We start from the raw sequence: 23983 nt of genomic DNA, 5'->3' as shown, positions 1-23983 counted from the left end.
TGTTCCGTTGGTCTGTACTGGCTGATTATAACAGCCCTGTAGTATGTCTTGAAATCTGGTATTGTGATGTCCCCAGCTTTGTTTTTATTTTTTAAGATTGCCTTGGCTGTTCAGATCTGGTCTTCTGTATTTCAACATGAATTTTATGATTGTTTTTTCCAGAAAACATCTTTGGAATTTTCAGTGGGATCACATTGAATCTGTAAATTGTCTGGGTAGTATGGACATTTTGATGATATTAATTCTTCCATTAATCCATGAATAACAAACACTTTTTCATTTTTTTGGTGTCTTGTTTTCTTTCATTACTGTTTTGTAATTTTCATCGTAGAGATCTTTCACATCCTTAGTTAAATTTATCGAGGTATTTACATTTTTTGCAGCTATTGTGTTTGGGACTGATTTATAAGTTCTTTCTCAGCCAGAACAGTGTTGGTATACAAGAATATCATTGATTTTTGTGTGTGTGTTTTATATCCTGCAAGTTGGCCAGTTTCTTTTAGGAGTTCTAAAAGGTTGTTAGTGGAATGTTTTGGTTCTCTATGTAAAAGGATCAAGTCATATGCAAACAGGGATAGTTTGACTTCCCCCTTTCTAATCAAAATCTCTTTGAATTCTTTTTATTGCCTGATGGTTCTGGTGAAAATTTCTAGAACTGTATTGAACAATAATGAGAGTGGGCATCCTTGACTAGTTCTGGATCTTAGTGAAAATGCTTTTAACTTTTCTCCGTTCAGTATGATGCTGGCTGTGGGTTTCTCATATATTGCGTTGATTGTATTGAAGTATATTCCTTCTATACCCAGTTTTTAAAAGGTTTTATGAGGAAAGGAAAGTAATATTTATCCTCTTTAGTATTCACTTTGCTTAATTTGTTTATATGTACATTTGTAAAAATGTATGCAAATTGAATGCTGTATAAGTATCATTTATTTCCATGTTCCTATTATTTATTATTTCAATGTATTATTTTTGGGCCTCAAGTTTGTTAAATTATGTGTTCAGAAATCTACCCATTTATTCTAGATTTTCCAAGTGATTGGCATATTGTTATTTGTAGTGATTCTTGATGATCTGATGATTATTTTTATTTCTATTGTGTTCATCATAACATTTTTCAACTCTGATTTTATTAATTTGAGGTTTCTCACTTTTTTTTTTTAGTTTGAGCCAATGGTATATCAGGTTTTTTTTTTTTTTTTTTTTTTTTTGTAGTTTTCAAAAATCTAGCTCCTCATTTCATTGGTCTTTTTTATCTTTTTCATTTCAATTTTGCTTATTGCTTCATTAATTTTTGTTATTTCCTTCTACTAATTTTGAGTTTGGTATGTTCTTGTTTTTCTAGGTCTTTAAGTTGTATTATTAAATAATTTATTTAATGCCTTTACAATTTATTGGTGTAGGCACCAATTGCTATAAAGTTTCTTCCTTGACATTGTTTTTGCTGTATCCTATAAGTTTTGATATGTTGTGTTGTTAACTTCATTTCTTTCAAGAAATTTTTTTATTTCTTCTATGACTCATTGTTGATCCAAGAGCATGTAATTTAGTCTTCATGTGTTAAATGTTTTCTAGAGTTTTTTATATTGTTAATTTCCAGTTTGATTCCATTGTAGTCAAAAAAGATACATGATATGATTTAATTTTTTTGAATTTGTTGAGATTTGTTTTATGGCCTAGCATATTGTCTAGCCTAGATAATGTCCCATGCACTGATGAAAAAATGTGTATTCTGCAGCTGTGGGATGATACTCTGTAGATATTGAAGTGTAGATTAGCTTTTTTGCTTCTTTGTTGATTTTTTTGTCTAGTTGATCTGTCCATTGATGAAAGAGGGACACTGAAGTCTTTTAATGTTATTGTATTGAAGCATATGTCTCCCTTTAGGTTCATTAACAGATATTTTGAATAGCTAGATGCCCAAGCAATGAGTGTATATACATTTACTATAGTCACATCTCCCTATTGAACTGATCCCTTAATCATTACATAGTGACCTTCCTTGTCTCTTTTAATAGATTTTGTCTTAAAGTCTATTTTGTCTGATATGGAAATAGCTTCTCCTGTTCATTATTTATTTCCATTTGTGTGGAATATCTTTTTCCATCCTTTCACTTTCAGTCTGTGTGTATATTTGCCGTTGAAGTATTTTTCTTGTATGCAGCAAATAGATGGGTCCTCTTTTTTAACAGTCAGTCTGTATCTTTTAATTGGAGAATTTAGTCCATTTACATTCTAGGTTATAATTGATAAATAATGGTTTGGTCCTGCCATTTTTCTGTGAATATTTCTTTTGTTTGTTCTGGATCTCTTTTATACTATTACAAGGAGGCTTTCTGCCATCTTATTCTTTCATTATACTGATTATCTGTCCCTGCTTCTGTGTGTAGTATATCAGTGTATAATATCATTTGTAAGGCTGGTAAGAAATTCTTTCAGATTTTATTTTTTGTCCTGGAAGGTTGTTATTTTATCTTCATTTCTTAATGGGAGCTTTGCTGGGTACAGTATTCTGGGTTGACAGTTTTTTCTTTAAGGACTTAAACTGTAACTCTCCATTGTCTCCTAACCTGTAGGGTTTCTGATGAGAAATATGTTATCAGTCTAATTGGAGATCCTTTATAAGTAACCTGGTGTTTCTTGCACATTATAGGGTCTTTTTTTCTTTATGTTTTACTTTTGAAAGTTTGACTAGAATGTCAATGGTGAAGATCTTCTCTGATCATGTCTATTTGGAGTTCTATGTACCTCCTGTACTTGGATGTTCATGTCTTTCTCCAAATTAGGAAAATTTTCTGCTGTTATTTCACTGAGCAAGTTTTCTAATCTATTCTATTCATCCATTCCTTCAGGAACTCCTAAGGCACATATATTTGGTCATTTGATGGTGTCTCATAAACCATGAACATGGTTTTTGGTTTTTCTTTTTTTTTTTTTAATCTATGTCAAAAGATTTGTCTTCTAGCTCAGATATTCTTGCTTCTGCCTCACCAAGTCTTTTGTTAAGACTTTCCATTGTATTTTTGTATTTAACATATTGAATTCTTCATTTCTAATATTTATGTTTGATATTTCCTTAATATATCTGTATCCCTGCAGAATTTTGCACACGTCATGTATGAATTTTCTTAATTCATGTGATTACTTCTCTGTGTTTTTGAATAATCCTACAGTCATTCTTTTGAATTCTTATTCAGGAATTTTGTCAATCATCTCTTTTTCACATTCTAAAATTTGAATATTTTTATGTTCTTTTTAGTGAGTCCTATTGTCTTCTTTGTTCATGTTGTATTTCTATGCTTATTTTTTTTTCAGGTTGAAGTTTATTTTTTTAATTTTATGAATATAAATTTCCAAAGTACAGAATATGGATTACAATGGCTTCCCCCCCATAACGTCCCTCCAACCCGCAACCCTCCCCTTATCCACTCCCTCTCCCCTTCCATTCACATCAAGATTCATTTTCTATTCTCTTTATATACAGAAGATCAGTTTAGCATATATTAAGTAAAGATTTCAACAGTTTGCTCCCACACAGAAACATAAAGTGAAAAATACTGTTTGAGTACTAGTTATAGCATTAAATCTCAATGTACAGCACACTAAGGACAAAGATCCTACATGAGGAGTAAGTGCACAGTGACTCCTGTTGTTGACTTAACAAATTGACACTCTTGTTTATGGCATCAGTAATCACCCTAGGCTCTTGTCATGAGCTGCCAAGGCTATGGAAGCACCCTGAGTTCACTGACTCTGATCATATTTAGACAAGGCCATGGTCAAAGTGGAAGTTCTCTCTTCCCTTCAGAGAAAGGTACCTCCTTCTTTGATGACCCGTTCTTTCCACTGGGATCTCACTCGTGGAGATCTTTCATTTAGGTTTTTTTTTTCCCCCCAGAGTGTCTTGGCTTTCCATGCCTGAAATACTCTCATGGGCATTTCAGCCGGATCCGCATGCCTTAAGGGCTGATTATGAGGCCAGAGTGCTGTTAGGACATTTGCCATTCTATGGGTCTGCTGTGTATCTCACTTCCCATGTTGGACCATTCTCTCCCTTTTTGATTCTATCAGCTAGTATTTGCAGACACTATTCTTGTTTATGTGATCCCTTTGGTTCGTAGTCCTATCATTATGATCAATTGTGAACAGAAATTGATCACTGGGACTAGTGAGATGGCATTGGTACATGCCACCTCGATGGGATTGAATTCGAATCCCCTGGTATGTTTCTAACTCCACCGTTTGAGGCAAGTCAGCTTGAGCATGTCCCAAATTGCACATCTCTTCCCTCTCTTATTCCCACTCTTATATTTAGCAGCGATCACTTTTCAGTTAAGTTTCAGCACTTAAGAAGAATTGTGTATTGATTACAGTATTCAACCAAAAGTATTAAGTAGAACAAACAAAAAAAATACTAAGAGGGATAACATATTAAGCTGCTCATCAACAGTCAGGGTGAGGGCTGATCAAGTCACCGTTTCTCATAGTGTTCATTTCACTTTAACAGGTTTCCTTTTTGGTGCTCAGTTAGTTGTCACCTATCAAGGAGAACAAGTGGTATTTGTCCCTTTGGGATTGGCTTATTTCACTCAACATGATGTTTTCCAAATTCCTAACAGGGATCACTTTTCAGTTAAAATTTAAACACCTAAGAACAATTGTGTGTTAATTACAGAGTTTAACCAATGGTACTAGAACAAAAAAAAATACTAAAATGGATAAAGTATTACATTGTACATCAACCGTCAGGACAAGAGCTGATCAAGTCACTGTTTCTCACAGTGTCCATTTCACTTCAAAAAGTTTCCCCTTTGGTGCTCAGTTAGTTGTCACCAATCAGGGAGAACATATGATATTTGTCCCTTTGGGACTGGCTTAATTCACTCAGCATGATGTTTTCCAAATCCCTCCATCTTGTTGCAAATGACTGGGTGTCGTTGTTTTTGACTGCTGTATAGTAGTCAATAGAGTACATGTCCCATAATTTCTTTATCCAGTCTACTGTTGATGGGCATTTGGGTTGGTTCCAGGCCTTAGCTATTGTGAATTGAGCTGCAATAAACATTAATGTGCAGACTGCTTTTTTGTTTGCCAATTTCATTTCCTTTGGGTAAATTCCAAGGAGTGGGATGGCTGGGTTGAATGGTAGGGTTATATGCAGGTTTCTGAGGAATCTCCAGACTGACTTCCATAGTGGCTTAACCAGTTTGCATTCCCACCAACAGTGGGTTAGTGTCCCTTTTTCCCCACATCCTCTCCAGCATCTATTGTTGGTAGATTTCTGAATGTGAGCCATTCTAACTGGGGTGAGGTGGAACCTCATTGTGGCTTTGATTTGCATTTCCCTGATTGCTAGTGATCTTGAACCTTTTTTCATGTGTCTGTTGACCATTTGGATTTTCTTTTGAAAAATGTCTATTGAGGTCCTTTGCCCATCTCTTAAGTGGGTTGTTTGTTTTGATCTTGTGGAGTTTCTTGATTTCTTTGTAGATTCTTGTTATCAACCCTTTATCAGTTGCATAGTTTGCAAATATATTTTCCCATTCTGCCGGTTGTCTCTTCACTTTCCTGACTGTTTCTTTTGCAGTACAGAAACTTCTCAATTTGATGCAATCCCAAATGTTAATTTTGGCTTTGACTGCCTGTGCTTCTGGGGTGTTTTCCAAGAAGTCATTGCCGGTACCTATATCTTGCAGGGTTTTTCCAATGCTCTCTAATAATTTGATGGTGTCAGGTCGTAGATTTAAGTCTTTAATCCATGTTGAGTGGATTTTTGTGTAAGGTGAAAGGTAGGGGTCTTGCTTCATGATTCTGCACGTGGAAATCCAATTTTCCCAGCACCATTTATTGAATACACTGTCCTTACTCCAGGGATTGGTTTTGGATCCTTGATCAAATATGAGTTGGCTGTACATGTTTGAATTGATTTCTGGTGTTTCTATTCTGTTCCATTGGTCTATCCATCTGTTTCTGTACCAGTACCATGCTGTTTTGATTACAACTGCCCTGTAGTATGTCCTGAAATCTGGTATTGTGATGCCTCCAGCTTTGTTTTTGTTGTACAAGATTGCTTTAGCTATTCGAGGTCTCCTGTGTCTCCATATAAATTTCAGCACCATTTTTTCCAGATCTGAGAAGAATGTCTTTGGTATCCTGATTGGAATTGCATTGAATCTATAAATTGCTTTTGGGAGAATGAACATTTTGATGATGTTGATTCTTCCAATCCATGAGCATGGAAGATTTTTCCATTTCTTGGTATCCTCTTCTATTTCTTTCTTTAAGGTTTTGTAATTTTCATCGTAGAGATCTTTAACGTCCTTGGTTAAGTTTATTCCAAGGTATTTGATTGTTTTTGTAGCTATTGTGAATGGGATTGATCTTAGAAGTTCTTCCTCAGCCATGGAATTGTCTGTGTATACAAAGGCTGTTGATTTTTGTGCATTGATTTTATACCCTGCTACTTTACCAAACTCTTCTATGAATTCCAATAGTCTCTTAGTAGAGTTCTTTGGGTCCCTTCAATAAAGAATCATATCATCTGCAAAGAGGGATAGTTTGAGTTCTTTCTTCCCAATTTGTATCCCTTTAATTTCTTTTTCTTGCCTAATAGCTCTGGCTAGAACTTCCAGATCTATATTGAATAGCAGTGGTGAGAGTGGGCATCCCTGTCTGGTTCCAGATCTCAGTGGAAATGCTTACAACTTTTCCCCATTCAATAAGAATTTGGCTGTGGGTTTTTCATAGATTGCTTTGACTGTATTGAGGAATGTTCCTTCCATACCCAGTTTGCTTAGAGTTTTCATCATGAACGGGTGTATTTTATCAAATGCTTTCTCGGCATCTATTGAGATAATCATATGGTTTTTCTTCTGCAGTCTGTTAATGTGGTGTATCACATTGATTGTTTTGCGCACATTAAACCATCCCTGCATACCAGGGATAAATCCCACTTGGTCTGGGTGGATGATCTTTCTGATGTGTTGTTGCATTCTATTGGCGAGAATTTTATTGAGGATTTTTGCATCTTTGTTCATCAGGGATATTGGTCTGTAATTCTCTTTCAATGCTGCATCTTTTTCCGGCTTAGGAATTAAGGTGATGCTGGCTTCATAGAAAGAATTTGGGAGGACTCCCTCTTTTTCGATTGTTCTGAATAGTTTGAGAAGAATTGGAGTCAGTTCTTCTTTAAATGTCTGGTAGAATTCAGCAGTGAATCCATCTGGTCCTGGGCTTTTCTTTGTTGGGAGGCCCTTTATTACTGTTTCAATTTCTGTCTCAGTTATGGGTCTGTTTAGGTTTTCTATGTCTTCCTGGTTCAATTTAGGTAAGTTGCATGTGTCCAGGAATCTATCCATTTCTGATAGGTTTCCCTGTTTTCTGGCATACAACTCTTTGTAGTAATTTCTGATGATTCTTTTTATTTCTGTGGTGTCTGTTGTTATGTTTCCTTTTTCATCTCTGATTTTATGGATTTGGGTCTTTTCTCTTCTTTTTTTAGTTAGTTGGGCCAATGGGATGTAAATTTTGTTTATTTTTTCAAAAAACCAGCTCCTCGTTCGGCTGATTTTTTGTAATTTTTTTTTATTCAATCCTGTTGATTTCTTCTCTGATTTTAATTATTTCTCTTCTCCTACTAGATTTGGGTCTGGTTTGCTGCAGTTTTTCTAGGTCCTTGAGATGTGCTGAAAGCTCATTTATTTGGTGCCTTTCCAATTTCTTGATGTAGGCACCTATTGATATAAACTTTCCTCTTAACACTGCTTTTGCTGCGTCCCCTAAGTTTTGGTATGTTGTGCCGTTATCCTCATTTACTTCCAGAAAATTTTTGATTTCTCTTTTAATTTCTTCTATGACCCATTGTTAATTCAGGAGCATGTTGTTCAATCTCCATGTGTTCGCATATGCGCTCGGGATTCCTGAGTTGCTAATTTCCAACTTCATTCCTTTATGGTCTGAGAAGCTGCATGGTAGGATTCTAATTCTTTTGAATTTGCTCAGACTTGCTTTATGGCCTAGTATGTGGTCAATCCTAGAGAAGGTTCCATGTACTGCTGAGAAGAATGTAAAATCTTTAGCTGTAGGATTGAAAGTTCTGTATATATCTGTTAGATCCATTTGGGCTATAGTGTTGTTTAAATCTACTGTATCCTTGTTGATCTTCTGTCCTATTGATCTGTCTATTTCTGAGAGTGGAGTATTGAAGTCCCCCAGTACTATTGTATTGGAGTCTAAGTCTCCCTTTAAGTCCCTTAACAAATCTTTTAGGTAAACCAGTGCCCTGTAGTTAGGTGCATATACATTGATAATTATTATATCTTCTTGTTGTATTGATCCCTTAATCATTATATAGTGTGTCTCTTAACAGTTTTTGTGGTAAAGTTTATGTTGTCTGATATTAAGATGGCTATGCCCGCTCTTTTTTCATTTCTGTTGGCATGGTATATCTTCTTCCAGCCTTTCACTTTCAGTCTGTATGGATCTTTGTTGGAAAGATGTGTTTCTTGTAAGCAGCAAATAGATGGGTTTTGTTCCTTAACCCAATCAGCCAATCTGTGTCTTTTAACTGGACAGTTCAGGCCATTAACGTTCAATGTGACTAATGATAAGTGGTAACTTTGCCCTGCCATTTGCCAAAGTTAAGTTCTAATATATGCTTTGAATTCCCTGTGATCTTTTGCTGTGAATTTTCCTTCCTTTACCTTCTTTCATATTGATGACCGTGTTTCTGTGTGTAACACATCTTTAAGCATCTTTTGCAGGGTTGGACGAGTGGCGACAAATTCTTTCAATTTCTGTTTGCTATGAAAAGTCTTTATTTTACCTTCATTCACAAATGATAGCTTTGCAGGATATAATATTCTGGGCTGGAAGTTTTTCTCTCTTAGTACCTGGGCTATATCTCGCCATTCCCTTCTAGTTAGCCTGGTGAACTCCCCCCCCCCCCCCACCGGGGGTCATTCCCTCTATTCTCCTCTTTCCACTTGCCTGCCAGTGTCTCGGGTTACTGAGGTTCGGCTCACCTCGCGTTCCAGCGCTGGTGTGTTGATTCTGCCGCTGGTGTCCCGAACTGTGGGCTCCCACGCTCTCCACGCAGGTCCACTGTGAATCACGCATTCTGGAAGAGTTTCTTCTGCTGTTTCTTCCCCTACTCTTCCTTGAACCTGCAGTATCTCAACTTTTATTAAACTGTCTCTCCCCGGACTATCAATGTGCTCCCTTCCTATTCCGCCATCTTGCCTCCTCCTCTATGCTTATTTTTACACATCTGGGGAAACACTTGTTGGTATCTCCTCTGGAGGCCTTGGTCTTGGGAATGTGCTTCTATGCCTTAGTGGAATGCCTGCACTTTCAGCTCCTGATTCCAGCTTCTTGCAAATGCAGACACTGGAAAGCAACAAGTGATGGCTCAAATTCATGGATCCCTGCCTCTCACAGTGAAGACTCAGAATGAGTTCCCATCTCTTGGCTTCAGCCTGGTCTATCCTTGGCTGATGTAGGGATTTGGGCAATGAACTAGCAGATGGAAAGCCACCATCTGTCAGTTTGTCTGTCTCTGCCTTCAATATAAGTAGAATTTTACAAATTTTTTAAATACATAAGCAAAATTTACAATTTACAACAATGTGATATGTTTAGTCTTTGGAGAAATTAAAGCCAATAATATATACTATTATATATCTACTTAAATGGGTAAAATTAAAAATTAATGAGATTGTTGGCCAAATTGAACTCTTACAGTATTGCTTATGGCAAGAGAAATGTGTAGCAGTGTTCTGTAATGTTACACCTGACATATGATTCAGAAGTTTCTCTTGTAGATATTTGCGTTAAATCAGTGTGCACCAAAAGAGTCAAACATGAATGTTGCTAGTATGTACATAAAATGAACCAGATTGAGAATTAAAAAGTGAATGTTTCTGCCTCTGTAGCTTCACACAGAATATTGCCAGACTAAGCTGAGGCCTTAGAACGTCCTTAAGGAAGCAAAACACAATGGAAGAACAGCAAATGTTAGAAGTTCTCACTACAAAAATAGCAGTTCTTTATCAGAAACTAGAGTAAAAAATGTTCTGTTTTTTCCCAGCATAGTAAAGATATTCAGAGAACTTATGAAGGCTCTGTTTGGAAGTGAGCAGCAATGCTGTGTTTATAGAATATTATCCCTTTTGATTTAAGTTTCATTTCTTTCATGTTTGATGGCAGTCAGGGTAGAGAATTCATTTTTAGTGCTGTGCTGTCATTTAATTAGTGTAGTTCTTGGTTAGGAAAATTGTACTTCAATTTTGTTTGATTAAGGAACATTAAGGGTCTGTTTTAGCATTGTGTTGCAGAGCTATGCACAAGGGTTCTTCAGGCTCTTATTATAAATTCCATTTTTAGTCTATCTTGGTGATTTAAAAACCCAAAGGCTGAGTGTGACATAATGTATTCACCCACTTGCAATTCTTTTAAAAGGAAAATGTACATTCATTTTCATTTTTAATGATCTATTGCCTAATTCAAGAATCCTTGCATTTCATTATATATATTTTAATCATTTGTATTCATTAAAAACAAATTCACACTTAAGGTTTAACATTATCTTATTACTTTTCTTTATATAGTAAAGGCATTTTGCTGTGCATACATTGTATCCAAGACTGTATTTGAGATTTTGCCAATTCTACATGAGCAATTATAGAGTCTGTGATCATGCTTGGAGGTTCTTTAGGAAGATTCTCAGCCACAAAAGAGTAGTGTGTAGTGTGTTCATATTCAGTGCCTACAGCCTGTTTTATAATTTTTGTGTTTGTTGTGCTCATCCTCTCCTCCCATTTCTTTTCCACTTTAGCTTCTCTTCTTGAAATTTCATTCAGAAAACCCTTTCTCTTCTGAACGTTAAGGCATGTGTCCTGCTTAGACAACACTCAGAAAAAAACATTCTCCACATGGGACAGGTGCAGGAAGGTGATGCAGGATGGAGGAAGAGGATCCTTAAGAACTTGATTCCTCCCAGGCAAGGAATACCTAGGGCCCCACCCTTGATGCCTCCTAACAGTAGATGCAACCACTATCAAGCAGACAAACCAATGCACATTCAATAGGGAAAAAAAGAACACAAAAAAAAGGCCATTTGTGATTTGTTACTAGTATCTTAGTAATTAAAATAATTGGGGGGTATTTTTTGCTCAGCGTAAATTAACAAATGAATGAAACATGTGAATTGGTCATATAAAATGTGGATTTTGTAGCTTTGAAGGGCAAGAGTCTAGATTTACACTGAGCCAGGAGTATTTTTAAAATCGTGGATATGTGTTCTTAACAAAATAGGTGCACGTCACTGCTTATTCCAGAGGGGAAGCAGGCCTCTAGCCAAAACCCTACACAAGGGAGCCCTTGTGGTTGCAGGACACAGAATCAAGCATCTGTCTCTAATTTCAGTTGTTGCGATCTCTTTGAAATTTGTTATGTTTTTGAGGGTTTTTTTGCTCTCCAATTTCTGGTTTCTAATTTGTGAGTCACCTTTCCTAATATGTAGCTAACAGAGTAGAAAGCACAGAGGAAATCAGGCTTCTGATATTTTCAAATATACTGTGTCATCTATAAGTAAAATTTCAATACACCTGACTTTCATAACTTATTCCATACAATTCATATGCTAAGTATATTTAATGATTTTGTTTGTTTTTCAATGCAGATTTTATCTTGAAAAAGGAAATGGCTTGGGCTTATTGGGAATATGAATGATGTTATATGGCTCCTAAGATTGTACTTTATTTGTAGGAGATAGGCAATATAAATTAGAACTTAAGTCAATTAGAGATCATATGTAGAAAATGGCCATCTTATTTGAATTGCTCATGTAACTAATAGCTTCTTAAGGAAATTTGTCAGGTGAAATTCAAGCAACAAAATGTAAATGTGGTGGAGACAGGTTGCTTGCTTTAGGTTTCTGTATTTATGTGTTCAGCTAAGTGAGTGTAGTCATCCCTTTAAGATACCCTTACTGTTCATAACTGTGGTTAGTAATTTTGATGTGTGCGGTCTGTTACTGTGGTTTCTTGCTGCTATTTTATTCCCTGAAAATGTCTCCCTGTAATTTTTTTCTGTGTAGCCTGCTTATATCTGTAACCTAGAGGATTATGAAATCACACTTTTCACAGGGTTCTTGGAGAATGGGCCTTCGCGTCTTTCCCCTCACCCTCAGTGCGACTTTAATTGATCTTTCTCTCTAAAGACAGCGTCTCCATCCTTGCATCATTGGAAACCCCATTTCCCCGCACCACCCGTCCTGAGGCTGTGCCTCCTGCTTCAGGAGCCAGCTCCGTGGCTCCTGTCAGATTAGAGTCCAGCGTCACTGCTTAAAATAATAATAATAATACAATCCTGCTTTGGCTGAAATAGATGTATTGGTTGTGAAAAAAAAAATCTAGTTAGCCTAAGTCTTCGTAGGAAAATGACTAAATCACTATCTTGTGAAGTTCACAAAATATTATCTCAGTTTGGAGAAAAGCCTTTCTTTGGAGTCCCACCCAACAAAGAAAAACCAGTGAGCATGGAGGAAGAACACATTCCCATTTGGATTATCTGTCCCTCCGCCACCCCACGCTTCTGTGTGGCTGAACACGCCGCACCCAAAGTAAATGCAGCAAAGCAACCTGGAGGAAAATGCCGGCCTGCATGACAGCGGATCCCAACCGCTCTGTTTTGTTTCTCTTCCAGCTCAGCATTACCAGTAGCTAGCTCTGTGAAGCTCTGCAGTACTTGGCTCAGAATTCTTTCATTTTCACATAATGAACTGCAGGGATAACCTACAAGCCAGGTCATTGCTGCTGGCCCCTCCACGGAGGGACATTGCTGACAATTTGCCCCGAATGGGTCTCTGCTGGAGCTTTCCTCTGCACTTGAGGATTTGTAGCAGCAACCCTGGCCTCTACATGCTGGCAGCAGCAGCCCTCAGCCCCTGGCAGAAGAAACATCTCCTCGCTGGGCATAGTTCCCCACCCCCCATCCCCCACAGCAACAGACTGACTGTCTTTGAAGATGCCTGGTGGCAGCAGCTGTCATTGTATGACACACCTTCTTGGCCATTTGCCTGTGCTATCAAGTCCATGAAGATTTACTGAATAGAAAGAAATAAATCGTGATTCTTCTAAAACCAATTCCCTTAACGAAAAGTACTATTAGGAAGGACACTTGCACTATACAAGTATCATAAAAAGAATATTTTCTGCATGGCAGGTCTTGGGTGCAGCAGTTTAGATGCCAGTTGGCATGCTTGCTTCTCATGCTGAAATGTCTGTTTTTTGGGGGGGACAGGTAGAGTTATAGACAGTGAGAGCGAGACAGTGAGAAAGGTCTTCCTTCCATTGGTTCACTCCCCAAATAGCTGCTACGACCGGCGCATCACGCTGATCTGAAGCCAGGAGCCAGGTGCTTCCTCCTGGTCTCCCATGCGGGTGCAGGGCCCAAGGACTTGGGCCATCCTCCACTGCCCTCCCTGACCACAGCAGAGAGCTGGACTGGAAGAGCAACCGGGACTAGAACGCAGCACCCATATGGGATGCTGGCACCACAGGCTGAGGATTAACCAAGTGAGCCAGGGCACCGGACCTTTTTTTTTTTTTTTTTTCTTTAAGATTGATTTATTTGGAAGGCAGAGTTACAAAAAGGAAGAGAGAGAGAGAGAGAGAGAGAGAGAGAGATTGAGATTGGTTCTTCGATCTACTGTTTCATTCCCCAAATGACTGCAATGGCCTGAGCTGGGCTGATTTGAAGCCAGGAGCCAGGAGTTTCTTCCAGGTCTCCCATATGGGTGCAGGGGCCCAAGGACCTGAGCCATCTTCTGTTGCTTTCCCAGGCCATAGTAGAGAGTTAAATCGGAAGTGGAGCAGCCAAGACTCGAACCAGTGTCCTTATGGGATGTCAGCACTGCCAGGTGGCAGCTTTACCCACTATGCCACAGTACTGGCTCCGGAAATATTTGAGTTCGAGTCCAAACTCCACTCCTGACTCCCATTTCCTGCTAATAGGCACCCTTGGAGGCAGCAGTGACAGATCAAGAACTTGGGTCCCTGCCACCCACATGGGAGATCTGGACTGAATTTCAGGCTTCCGACCTCAGGCCAGCCCATCCCTGCAGATCGCAGGCATTTGAGGAGCAAACCAGCAGATGGAAGATCTCAGTCAGCCTGTCTCCATTTCCCTTCCTATCTCTGCCTTTCAAATAAATGAAAGGAAATAAAACCTTTTAAAATAGAATATTTGAGTGTTAGAACCTCACTTATGTAAATATATGTTAGGTAAAAAATTCATCCATGAGTAGAATAATCAGATCATTCTGAGAGCATACTATAGAGGACCTTTGTTTGTACTGACTTGGATTAATGTTGTATGCACCTTCATTTTTATTTCAGGTCCTTTTTGTATATTCTTGACACTGACAAATAGGTTTTTAGAGAGTATAAACTTTATTTTTTAAAAAGTGAGATTTACAGAAAAATTGAGTAGAAACTACAGATAGCTCAGTCAACCTATTCCCCCATCCCACCCCTGTTTCACTTGTGACTACCTCCTTGCAGTAGTGTTGTACATTTGTTGCAGTTAATGAACCAATAATCATGCATTATGGTTCGCCAAAGCCCATAGTTTACATTAGGGCTCACTGTTGCTATTGTGTTTTTATGGCTTTGGACAAATGTGTAAATCCACCATTGCTACATTATACAGACTAGTTTCTCTGCCCTAGAATTTCTCTGTGGGGTGGACTTTTGGCTCAGCGGTTAAGACACCACTTGAGACACCCCCTTCCTATTTGGAGTGCCTGGAGCCAGGTCCCAGCTCCATGCTTGATATCAGTTTCCTGCACCCTGGGAGGCAGCAGGTGATGGCTCAAGATCTTGGGTCCCTGCCTCCCATGTAAGGGAATGGGTTAAGAGTCCCTGGTCCCTGGCTTCAGCCTGCTCCAGCCCTGGGGAGTGAACCAGTGGATGGAAGATTCTCTCTTTCTCTCTATGAAATAAATAAAAATCAGAAAAATAAATAAAAATCCCCTATGCTCTGCTCCCTACCCCAAATCCAATGCAACCACTGATTTTTTCACTGTCAGCAGTTTCCCCTTTTCCAGAATATAATTGTAGAAGTACAGTTTTTATGCTTTTCACATTACCTCTTTAACTTAGCAATATATATTTTGAATTCTCATTTTCTTGGTGACGGTAACTAGACTTTAATCTTAATTCAGTGTTTATCTTCTGTTTTTCGGACCTTGTGATTCAAGAAAATTTGCTACAATTGGACAATCATGTGCATCCCATCCCTCACACCATGGACAAACTGGATCACAGGCCTACCTGTGTTTAAAACTAAAAAACTGTAAAACTTAATAAATTACAGGAGGAAATTTTGATGACCTTGGATTAGACAAAGATTTATTAGATATGACACAAAGGGAATATTCCACAAAATTTTTTTAAGATGATACATTGTTCTTCAAAATACACTTAAAATAAAGGCAAGCCACAGACTTAGAGGAAGTATTTTTGAAACATCAACCCAATAAAGGACTTGTATCAGAATATATAAACACTCTCAAAACTCAGTAATAAGAAAGCAACCAATTAAAAAAGAACAAAAAATGTGGACATTTCACCAAAGAATAGATACAGATGGCCAGTAAGTACATGAAAAATAGTTAACACCATTAGTCTATAGGAAAATCCACATTAAAACCACAACATCATCTTTAGTCCTTAGAAAATTTCGCATTCAAACCACAGTGAGATACCACTATCATTTAGAATGGCTTTTTAAAAATCACCTTACAGTAAATCAAATGCTGGTAGGATGATGTGGAGCCATGGGAATTTTCACACACTGCTCGTGGGAATGTAGGATGGTGCGGCCCCTGTGGGAAACACTTATGTAGAAGCAGAGACAGTAGATGTAGGACCCCTAAGATGTAGCAGTTTTCACCCTTAGCTGTTTACCTAAGAGAAATGAAAACTTCTATTTCTGCTAAAACCTATATGTAAATGTTTGCAGTGGTTTTACTTGTAATTGCCCCAAACTGGAAGGAACTCATTTGTCTTTTCATTAGTAAGTAGACAGACAGACAATGTTTCCCCTATTCAGTGGGACACTAAAGAATCACCATTAACACAGCATTGACAAAAGAATGTGCAACCCCATATGACTCTGAAATTTGTTTTGCTCTCGACTCTTTCATTGACCAGTCAGTCGTCTGTAGAAAGTGTAGCCAAAGAGAGGCCACACTTTGCAGAAACAGGAAAAGGAATGTATTCTCTCTGCAGTGATTTTTAGGAATTTTAAAATTAGTTCTAAAACTTAGGCTCTGGGGCTGGCATTAGGGTAGTGTACAGGTTCAGCCACCACCTGCAGTGTAGGCATCCATCCATATGGGAACCAGTTCGAGTCCTGGCTACTCCACTTCCAATCCAGCTCCCTGCTGATGTGCCTGGGAAAACAATGGAAGATGGCCCAAGTGCTTGAGCCCCTGCATCCATGTGAGAGAACCCACAGAAGCTCCTATCTCCTGGCTTTGTCCTGGCCCAGCCGTGGCCATTGAGGTCATTTGGGGCTGACAGCAGGTAGAAGCTTGCTCTCTCTCTCTCTCTCTCTCTCTAACTCTGCCTTTAAGATAAGATAAGATAAGATGAGATAAGATAAGATAAGATGAGACGAGATAAGATAAAATTTAGGTTCTTTTAAGTCAGTGGCTTGTCTTTGAAAGAACCCCAATTTCTTTTCAGTCAACTGTGAGTGACTTGGGAGCCCCGATGCTAGGCCTCAGTAGAGGCCTTGGTTTCTGGCCTTGGGTTCTGTTTCAAGACGGCAATACTCATTTACGCAGTGAAAAGAGTGGCCCTCTGATACAGAAAGAAATGGGGATGTTGGAATGCTGGGCTGTACGTGTATCCTTATAGGAGGAAAGCAGTTTTCTTTGTAGAAAGACACCAGTTATAAATGTGCCTTGGTTTCCTCATCTTTAGTGTGGTAGCGATAATACTACCTCAAAGAGGGGCTGGCACCATGGTTCACTTGGCTAATCCTCTGCCTGCGGCGCCTGCATCCCATATGGGCACTGGGTTCTAGTCCCGGTTCCTCCTCTTCCAGTCCAGCTCTCTGCTGTGGCCCGGGAGGGCAGTGGAAGATGGCCCAAGTCCTTGGGCCCTGCACCCTCATGGGAGACCAGGAGGAAGCACCTGGCTCCTGGCTTCGGATCGGTGCAGCGCCGGCTATGGCGGCCATTTGGGGAGTGAACCAATGGAAGAAAGACCTTTCTCACGGTCTCTCTCTCTCTCACTGCCTAAGTCTATCTGTCAAATAAAAAAAAATACTACTTCAAAGAGGAGCAAGGTTTCACAGTGACTCATATAAATGGATTAAAAATGTACCAAACACAAAGTAGGTGCTCCCTACTTCTAGCTAATTATTATCTAATCCACAGTGTACCAGAGGAGTTCAGTTATCCCGTGAAATCTAATTACCCTATTAGAAAAAGCTTATTCCGTATTTCAAACTAGGATGCCAAGAACATACATGCTGTCACCTGTGTTTTCTGCCTTGAGTTAGAAGAGGGCCAAGAACTGATGACTGCTTTAGTTCTCAGGAACTAGTAGGTGCCAGCAGCAAGTGGGAAAGAAAGTCTGATGGCTCAGAGAGGAGAGAGACCACAGTCAGGAGCCCTAGGAGGAGGGCAAGCCTGAAAGCCAAGGCCAAGGATCAGGCCTCAGAGAATCAAGGACTCGTGGAGTCAAAGCCTCATTGGAACTTTCTTTTGGTCCAGGGCCACTTACCCAGCTTACATTCTCTGCTCACATTGGTGTTTCTCTGTTCTGCAAACCTGCAGCTCCTTGGAGGGTTTCTCGTGGGACTTAATGCTACCTGACTTTGGAGAACCCAGATGTGAACAACTCCCATAACTGTGATCCTTCCACTTTGTGTTCTATGTAAAGTCTTCTTGCTTTTAGGGGGTGAGGAAGAGGATGCTAAAAAGCTCAGAAAACATGGTATTTGAAAGAGTGTTCCAAAATATTATTGGTAATCTTTAATACACTCTGAGATTTTGTCAAAAAGGAAGAGGCACATTTCAAAATTAATGCACGTGTATCTAGGAATAGCTATGTACTGAGGTCATGGACTCCATTATGCTAGTAAATAAACTGTCAGAGATCCATAAAGCTTTAAGCTTTGGTTCCCAATTTTGGAATAATTACTTGTGTTCCCGAAGCTAGAAATCAAGACCATGCTTCTTCAAATCCTCTTCTAAAATGCAATTCATTTAAAAACTATGTGACTATAATTAACTGCAAGCAGGTACAAGTTTATGTCTTCATTTCATTTATGAAACCATAAAAAGCAAAAGATTAATTGTTCGAAACAGAAAATTGAAACAATTTCTTGGGAAGACCTTTTATACCAAAGACTTCAAGCGTTGTCCATTGTAACGTCTACCTTGAATGTTCTTTCCCAGCTGTGCAGCGGAGGGTCAGTGACTGATCTTGTGAAAGGACTCCTGAAGCGAGGGGAGAGGCTGAGCGAGCCTGTCATTGCGTATATTTTACATGAGGCACTCATGGTAAGGCCATCTCACTTGTTTGTGCGTTAATTATGAGGCTAGTCAAATAGAAAATACGGGTCCCTTTTTAGAAAAATAGCACTAATATGTATTTATTGACACAAGAGTAAATGCGAAATCTGAGATGTGTAGCATAGCCACTTCCTTTTCTCCCATTAGGAATCTATTCTCTTTGTATCAACAGGATGCTGAATTCTGCTCTGTATTTCTGAGATTGTAATAGCAATGAAAGCAGAAAATGTGGACTTTTTACTGTTAGTTAGGCTTTTATTTATCATTTTCTTAAGTATATAGAATGGTTTCTTCTATTGGGATCAATACATTTTTAAATAAAATATTTGGTAAAAGCTAAGGAGCATGCTGTGGTTTTGTGAATTTGTATTTAATCCAAAGTGAAAATGATACACTTTGATATGACTAATTCAATGTGAAACAAGTAAGAGTGTTTGAATGCTAATTTCACGTGGCTAATGGTGTTTCCTATTTATTTTGTACAAATGCATCATCTGAAAAATATTTTTTGTCTGATGCTTTAAGAGTCATTGTGTATTCCTCACCTTCTAGGGACTTCAGCATTTGCATAAGAACAAAACCATCCACCGTGATGTAAAAGGAAATAACATTCTACTGACCACAGAAGGAGGGGTTAAACTAGTCGATTTTGGTAAGTTTTGTTTAAAATGCATGAACTTGAACTGCATAACTACTTAGTATTATACAATTTGATCATTTTCCCACTTCCTTGCATTCAAATAGAGAAAAATGGTAAGCATTGAAAATAGAGAAAAATCTGTGTTCCATTCAAATGCAGAGCTAATTCACCAAATGAGAGATTCTCAGAAGAGTGACTTCTTCCATATCAGCTAACATGTGCCCATATAACACTAATGTGGCATGAGTAATTGACCTTCTCGAATGGACACCATCCCAAGTCACGGCTCTAAACCACTAGTGGTGTTCCCGTGGCCCTGGTTAGCTATTGCTTTCAGAGTGAGCACTTGTCCAAATCAGAGTTTTGATAAGTGAGCGGAAATCTTCGAGAGTCGTTTGCTCCCTCCAAGGATGGAGACACCAGGAAAGATGGGCTTTTTCTTCCTTGGGGCCCTATGTGTCTCCTTGTGATGCTGAACCTGTCCTGAGTGGAAAGGCCACTCAGAGAAAGACAGCTCCAGGGGGTCCTTGAGTACATGCGTGAACCGCTAAGTCCGTCAGCTTTGGCGCTCGCACCATCTCTGGGTCTTTTGTCACGTGAGCTGCTACATTTCTGTACTTACTATGCCGGTGTAGGTCCTTGTGTTACAAAAAGCACCCTAGCTGATAGCACTATTCTTTGTTGTAGCACTTATTGTCTCCTAGAGGTGGTGCTCTCTGTGCCTTCTGTCCTTGGATCCCTCCAACACTAAGTCCGTGGGAGTTTTCCAGGATATCTCAGGGCTTGGGTCAGTTGGCTCTGGCCTTCTCTTGCTCTACAGCTAGGTGAGGTGCTTCTCTGTATCTGTCTTGTGTGTTGTTTTTGCATTTTCCACCCAGTGTTATCATTCTCTGGTTTCTATAGATAGAGACTGATGGACAGACAGGGTCTTTGAGAAGTGGCACTGTCTGAGTTTATTTAGGTAGATTTAATGCTTTGGGTATAGCAATTCATTGACTGTGGCTGAGTGGACAAGTCATTCTTTAGTTTTCATTTCAGAAACTGATGCTAAGGGAAGGTTCGTTGATTGATTTTAGAAATTATTTTTTTGGCTAATCCTCCGCCTAGCGGCGCCAGCACACCGGGTTCTAGTCCCGGTCGGGGCGCCGGATTCTGTCCCGGTCGCCCCTCTTCCAGGCCAGCCCTCTGCTGTGGCCAGGGAGTGCAGTGGAGGACGGCCCAGGTGCTTGGGCCCTGCACCCCATGGGAGACCAGGAAAAGCACCTGGCTCTTGGCTCCTGCCATCGGATCAGCGCGGTGCGCCGGCCGCAGCACGCCGGCCGCGGCAGCCATTGGAGGGTGAACCAACGGCAAAGGAAGACCTTTCTCTCTATCTCTCTCTCTCACTGTCCACTCTGCCTGTCAAAAAAAAAAAAAAAAAAAAAGAAAAGAAATTTTTTTTTAATATCCAGATACATGGAAGGATTTCAAAAAGTTTGTAGAAAAATCGAAATAAAAGATATATTTCCTTTGATGCAAAAAAATTGAAATCCACCATAATTGCATTTTCCGTGAACCTGTTTTGAAGAGCCCTCGTACAGCTCTCTAGTGTTTGGCTTTGCCCAAGGACGGATAGAACATCTGCGAGGGCTGGAGAATTGGCACATGGTTTGAACACCTCAGCTGCGTTGTTTTCACCACCTGAGCTTTTTAGAACTGTTGAGCCGCAGTGATGCTGACGGTGAATACCTGATTAGTAACTGGGGTAGCCATTCGTTGCTCTGTGAGCTCAGAGCCAGGTATTTGCTTGTCTGACTGGGTTAAGGTGCTAACATGGACTTCTTGAAATTAAAAAAAAGTACTTTTCAATGCTCTGGCAGCAGGGCAGTTATTCCCTCTCAGAAAACAGTATTGGCTCTGCTCCAAAACAGACCAAATGAGAACTTGAACGTCAACTTGACATCTTCTAATTCCCTGGCTCTAAAAGGTGGGATGATAAACATGACTGAGATTGAAAATTATTAAAACAGGTATAAGTAAATATTTGATAAAGAGAAAGTTGGTAAACCAACAGCTCTGAGCGCTGTAACTACCCGGGGTATCCTTCAAATCAAACTACATTAAAAACATGCATTTAGATAATAAGGTGACCTTTTTATGTGACATTATTATAAAGTAGTCACAAGTTGGAGAGCTAATGAAATGAGGGCTTTGATTTTAGATGATTTGGTTTGTAGACTTGCCTGCCAGCAATAATTAGAAAAGGTTATTCACCTACTAGAGTATTTCTGATGTCTGATACTAAAACACTCTATGGTTTTATGTAAGATAGTGCTTATATTTCTGTTTTCCATAAGAGAACACAAATTCAGCTGGTCCAGAATTATTTGTAGGTTTTTATTTGAAATAAAACCTGAAAATGGTAGGGATATGCCTGTAGAGTGAAACTTTTAGAGGACAGAAAATAAATATATGGCAAACCATGAACTGCCGAGTCAAACTAGAAATCAGTTTTCTCATTTTCTGTTTAAATTGAATTTTCAGAGAAGGCCACAGCTGGGAGTAAAGGATTTTAGAATAGATTTTCTTTGAATTTCTCACTTCACAAAATACACTATATGCTCATGAGTGGATATTGAAAATCCTAGAGGAGTGGCAGGCACTCTGTCCTCAATGTGTCCAAAACAGAACAAAATACTCCACCTTCCTGGAATTCTGCTTTGAGACAACTGTACCTGCTCAATGCTCATGCCAGCTATCTCAGGCTCTCCCCTCGGTCTTCCTGTTCTTCACCTGCCACGTCTGAAACTACAGATGCTCCTTGACTTAGGGTGGGGTTGCATCCTGATGAGCCCACTGTAAGTTTAAAATGTCAAATAAAAAGGGCATTTGATGTATCTTACCTACAGGGGGCCGGCATTGTGCTAGAGCAGGTAAAGCCACTGCCTGCGATGTTGGATCCCATATGGTTGCTGGTTCATATCCCAGCTGCTCCATTTCCAATCCAGCTCCCTGCTAATGGGCTGAGAAAAGCAGCGAAAGATGGCCCAGGTGTTTGGGCCCCTGCCACCTACATGGGAGACCTGGAAGAGGCTCCTGGCTTTAGTTTGGCCAAGTCTTAGACATTGCAGGCATCTGTTGAATGAACCCACAGATGGAAGAGCTCTCTCTCTCTCTCTCTCTTTCTCCCCCATCTCTGCCTCTCTCTTTGTGATTCTTTAAATAAATAAAAAAATTATATATATATATATATATATATATATATATATATATCTGACCTACATATCATAGAGCAGCCTAGCTTACCATAAATATGGGTGAAGCCTCCCAACACAGAGCCTATTTTATAATAAAAGTTGACCATCTCATGGACATGCACAGGCGGGCATTCTGTAGACTTATGGGATGTGAAGACACAAAACATAGTATACAAAAGATGCTGGCAGCATACATGCACTGTGGAGCATCCGTTGCTCCTCCTCAGGGTCAAGGCGGGCTAACAGAGCTGCAGCCTCTGCTGGACCCCATCACTGCTGCAAAATAGCAGACCACGTATTGCCAGCCTGTGAAAAGACTCGATTTCAAAATTTGAGGAACAGTTCCTATCTCACGCATATGGCTTTTGTACCATCGTAGAGTCGAAAATTCACAAGTCACATCATCACAAGTCAGGGACCAACTATCTGTAAACATAAAACTTTGTTAAATATCCCCAGACTCCTCCCTTACTGCCCCTAGCCCAGTGCTAGCCCTCATCTATCATCTGGGCTGCTCTAGTTAGGTTTTCTGAACTCCGTGCGTTGAGTCTCATTCCTTTCCTTCCAGTCCTTTCTCTACACTGCGGCCAGAAGGACCCACATCAGATCCTGCCACCCCTGTGCTCAGAATTCCACGCGGTGGCCAGCGGAAGCCACTTAAGGAGGGCTTTTCTGCAGTCCTGCATGCTGGCACCTGCTGATCGCTGTCCTTCTTTCTAAACCTCTGTGTTCCTCAGGCATTACCCGCCCCAACCCCCATTCCTAACACCTGTTAGCCAGGCCACCCAGAGCCTTTTAGTACCTTCCATGCGCCACGGTCTTCCTCAGCCAGGGCTCTTGCACACACTCCTGGGGAAGAAGTGTGAAATTTATTATCATGCTTCTCTCTGTTGCCTGTCCAAGAACGTGATCTTCAGCCTGATGTGCCTGAGACACCCCCTGTCTGGAGGGAATTGAGATTTATTCCTGAAGGCATGCCAGAAAGTGAGTGAGGTCATATTCAGCTTTTAACCTCCAAAAAATAGGAATATGTAGCAGGGTTCAGACTATCTCCTGAGAAAAGTCTGTCTATATTGCTGTGCCTTCTCTTTAGCATATGACAGTGTCTCCAGGGATACACCTGAGAGTTTCATGGAAGACAGGATAGAAACATGAGGGAAGACTTTCCCATTTGTAGAGTAATTGTGGAAAGATGGGACAGAATGAGGCAGGAGAATGAGATGAGCTTTTTTTAAAAATTTTATCTAAAAGATAGAGAGTTGGAGACAGAAAGAAATCTACCATCTACTGGTTCACTCCCAAATGCCCACAACAGCTAAGATTGAGCCAGGCTGAAGCCAGAAGGCAGAAACTCAGTCTGGGTCTCCCATGTGGGTGGTGGGAAAGCAACTGCTTGAGCCATCACCTGCTGCCTCCCAGGGTCTACATTAGCAGGAAGATACAATAAGGGGCAGAGCTGGGGCTTGAACCCAGGACTCTGATCTATGACACTGGTGTCCCAGGCAGCGTCTT

The 23983-nt window shown here is 39.8% G+C and overlaps 1 protein-coding gene across 2 annotated transcripts in view; it reads left to right on the top strand.

Annotated features, from left to right (window-relative positions):
- The window catches only part of MYO3A (myosin IIIA), a 229809-nt gene that overhangs the window by 33516 nt on the left and 172310 nt on the right, over positions 1–23983 (top strand). For both annotated transcript variants that reach the window (XM_017347628.3, XM_070056118.1), the window contains exons 5-6: positions 18479–18583; positions 19148–19247. In XM_017347628.3, the coding sequence (XP_017203117.3) occupies positions 18479–18583; positions 19148–19247 (205 nt within the window). The remainder of the gene's footprint in view (positions 1–18478; positions 18584–19147; positions 19248–23983) is intronic.

Source organism: Oryctolagus cuniculus, chromosome 13 (genome assembly GCF_964237555.1).
Source record: "Oryctolagus cuniculus chromosome 13, mOryCun1.1, whole genome shotgun sequence".
Taxonomy (NCBI): domain Eukaryota; kingdom Metazoa; phylum Chordata; class Mammalia; order Lagomorpha; family Leporidae; genus Oryctolagus; species Oryctolagus cuniculus.
This window is presented reverse-complemented; position numbering and strand designations above follow the sequence as displayed.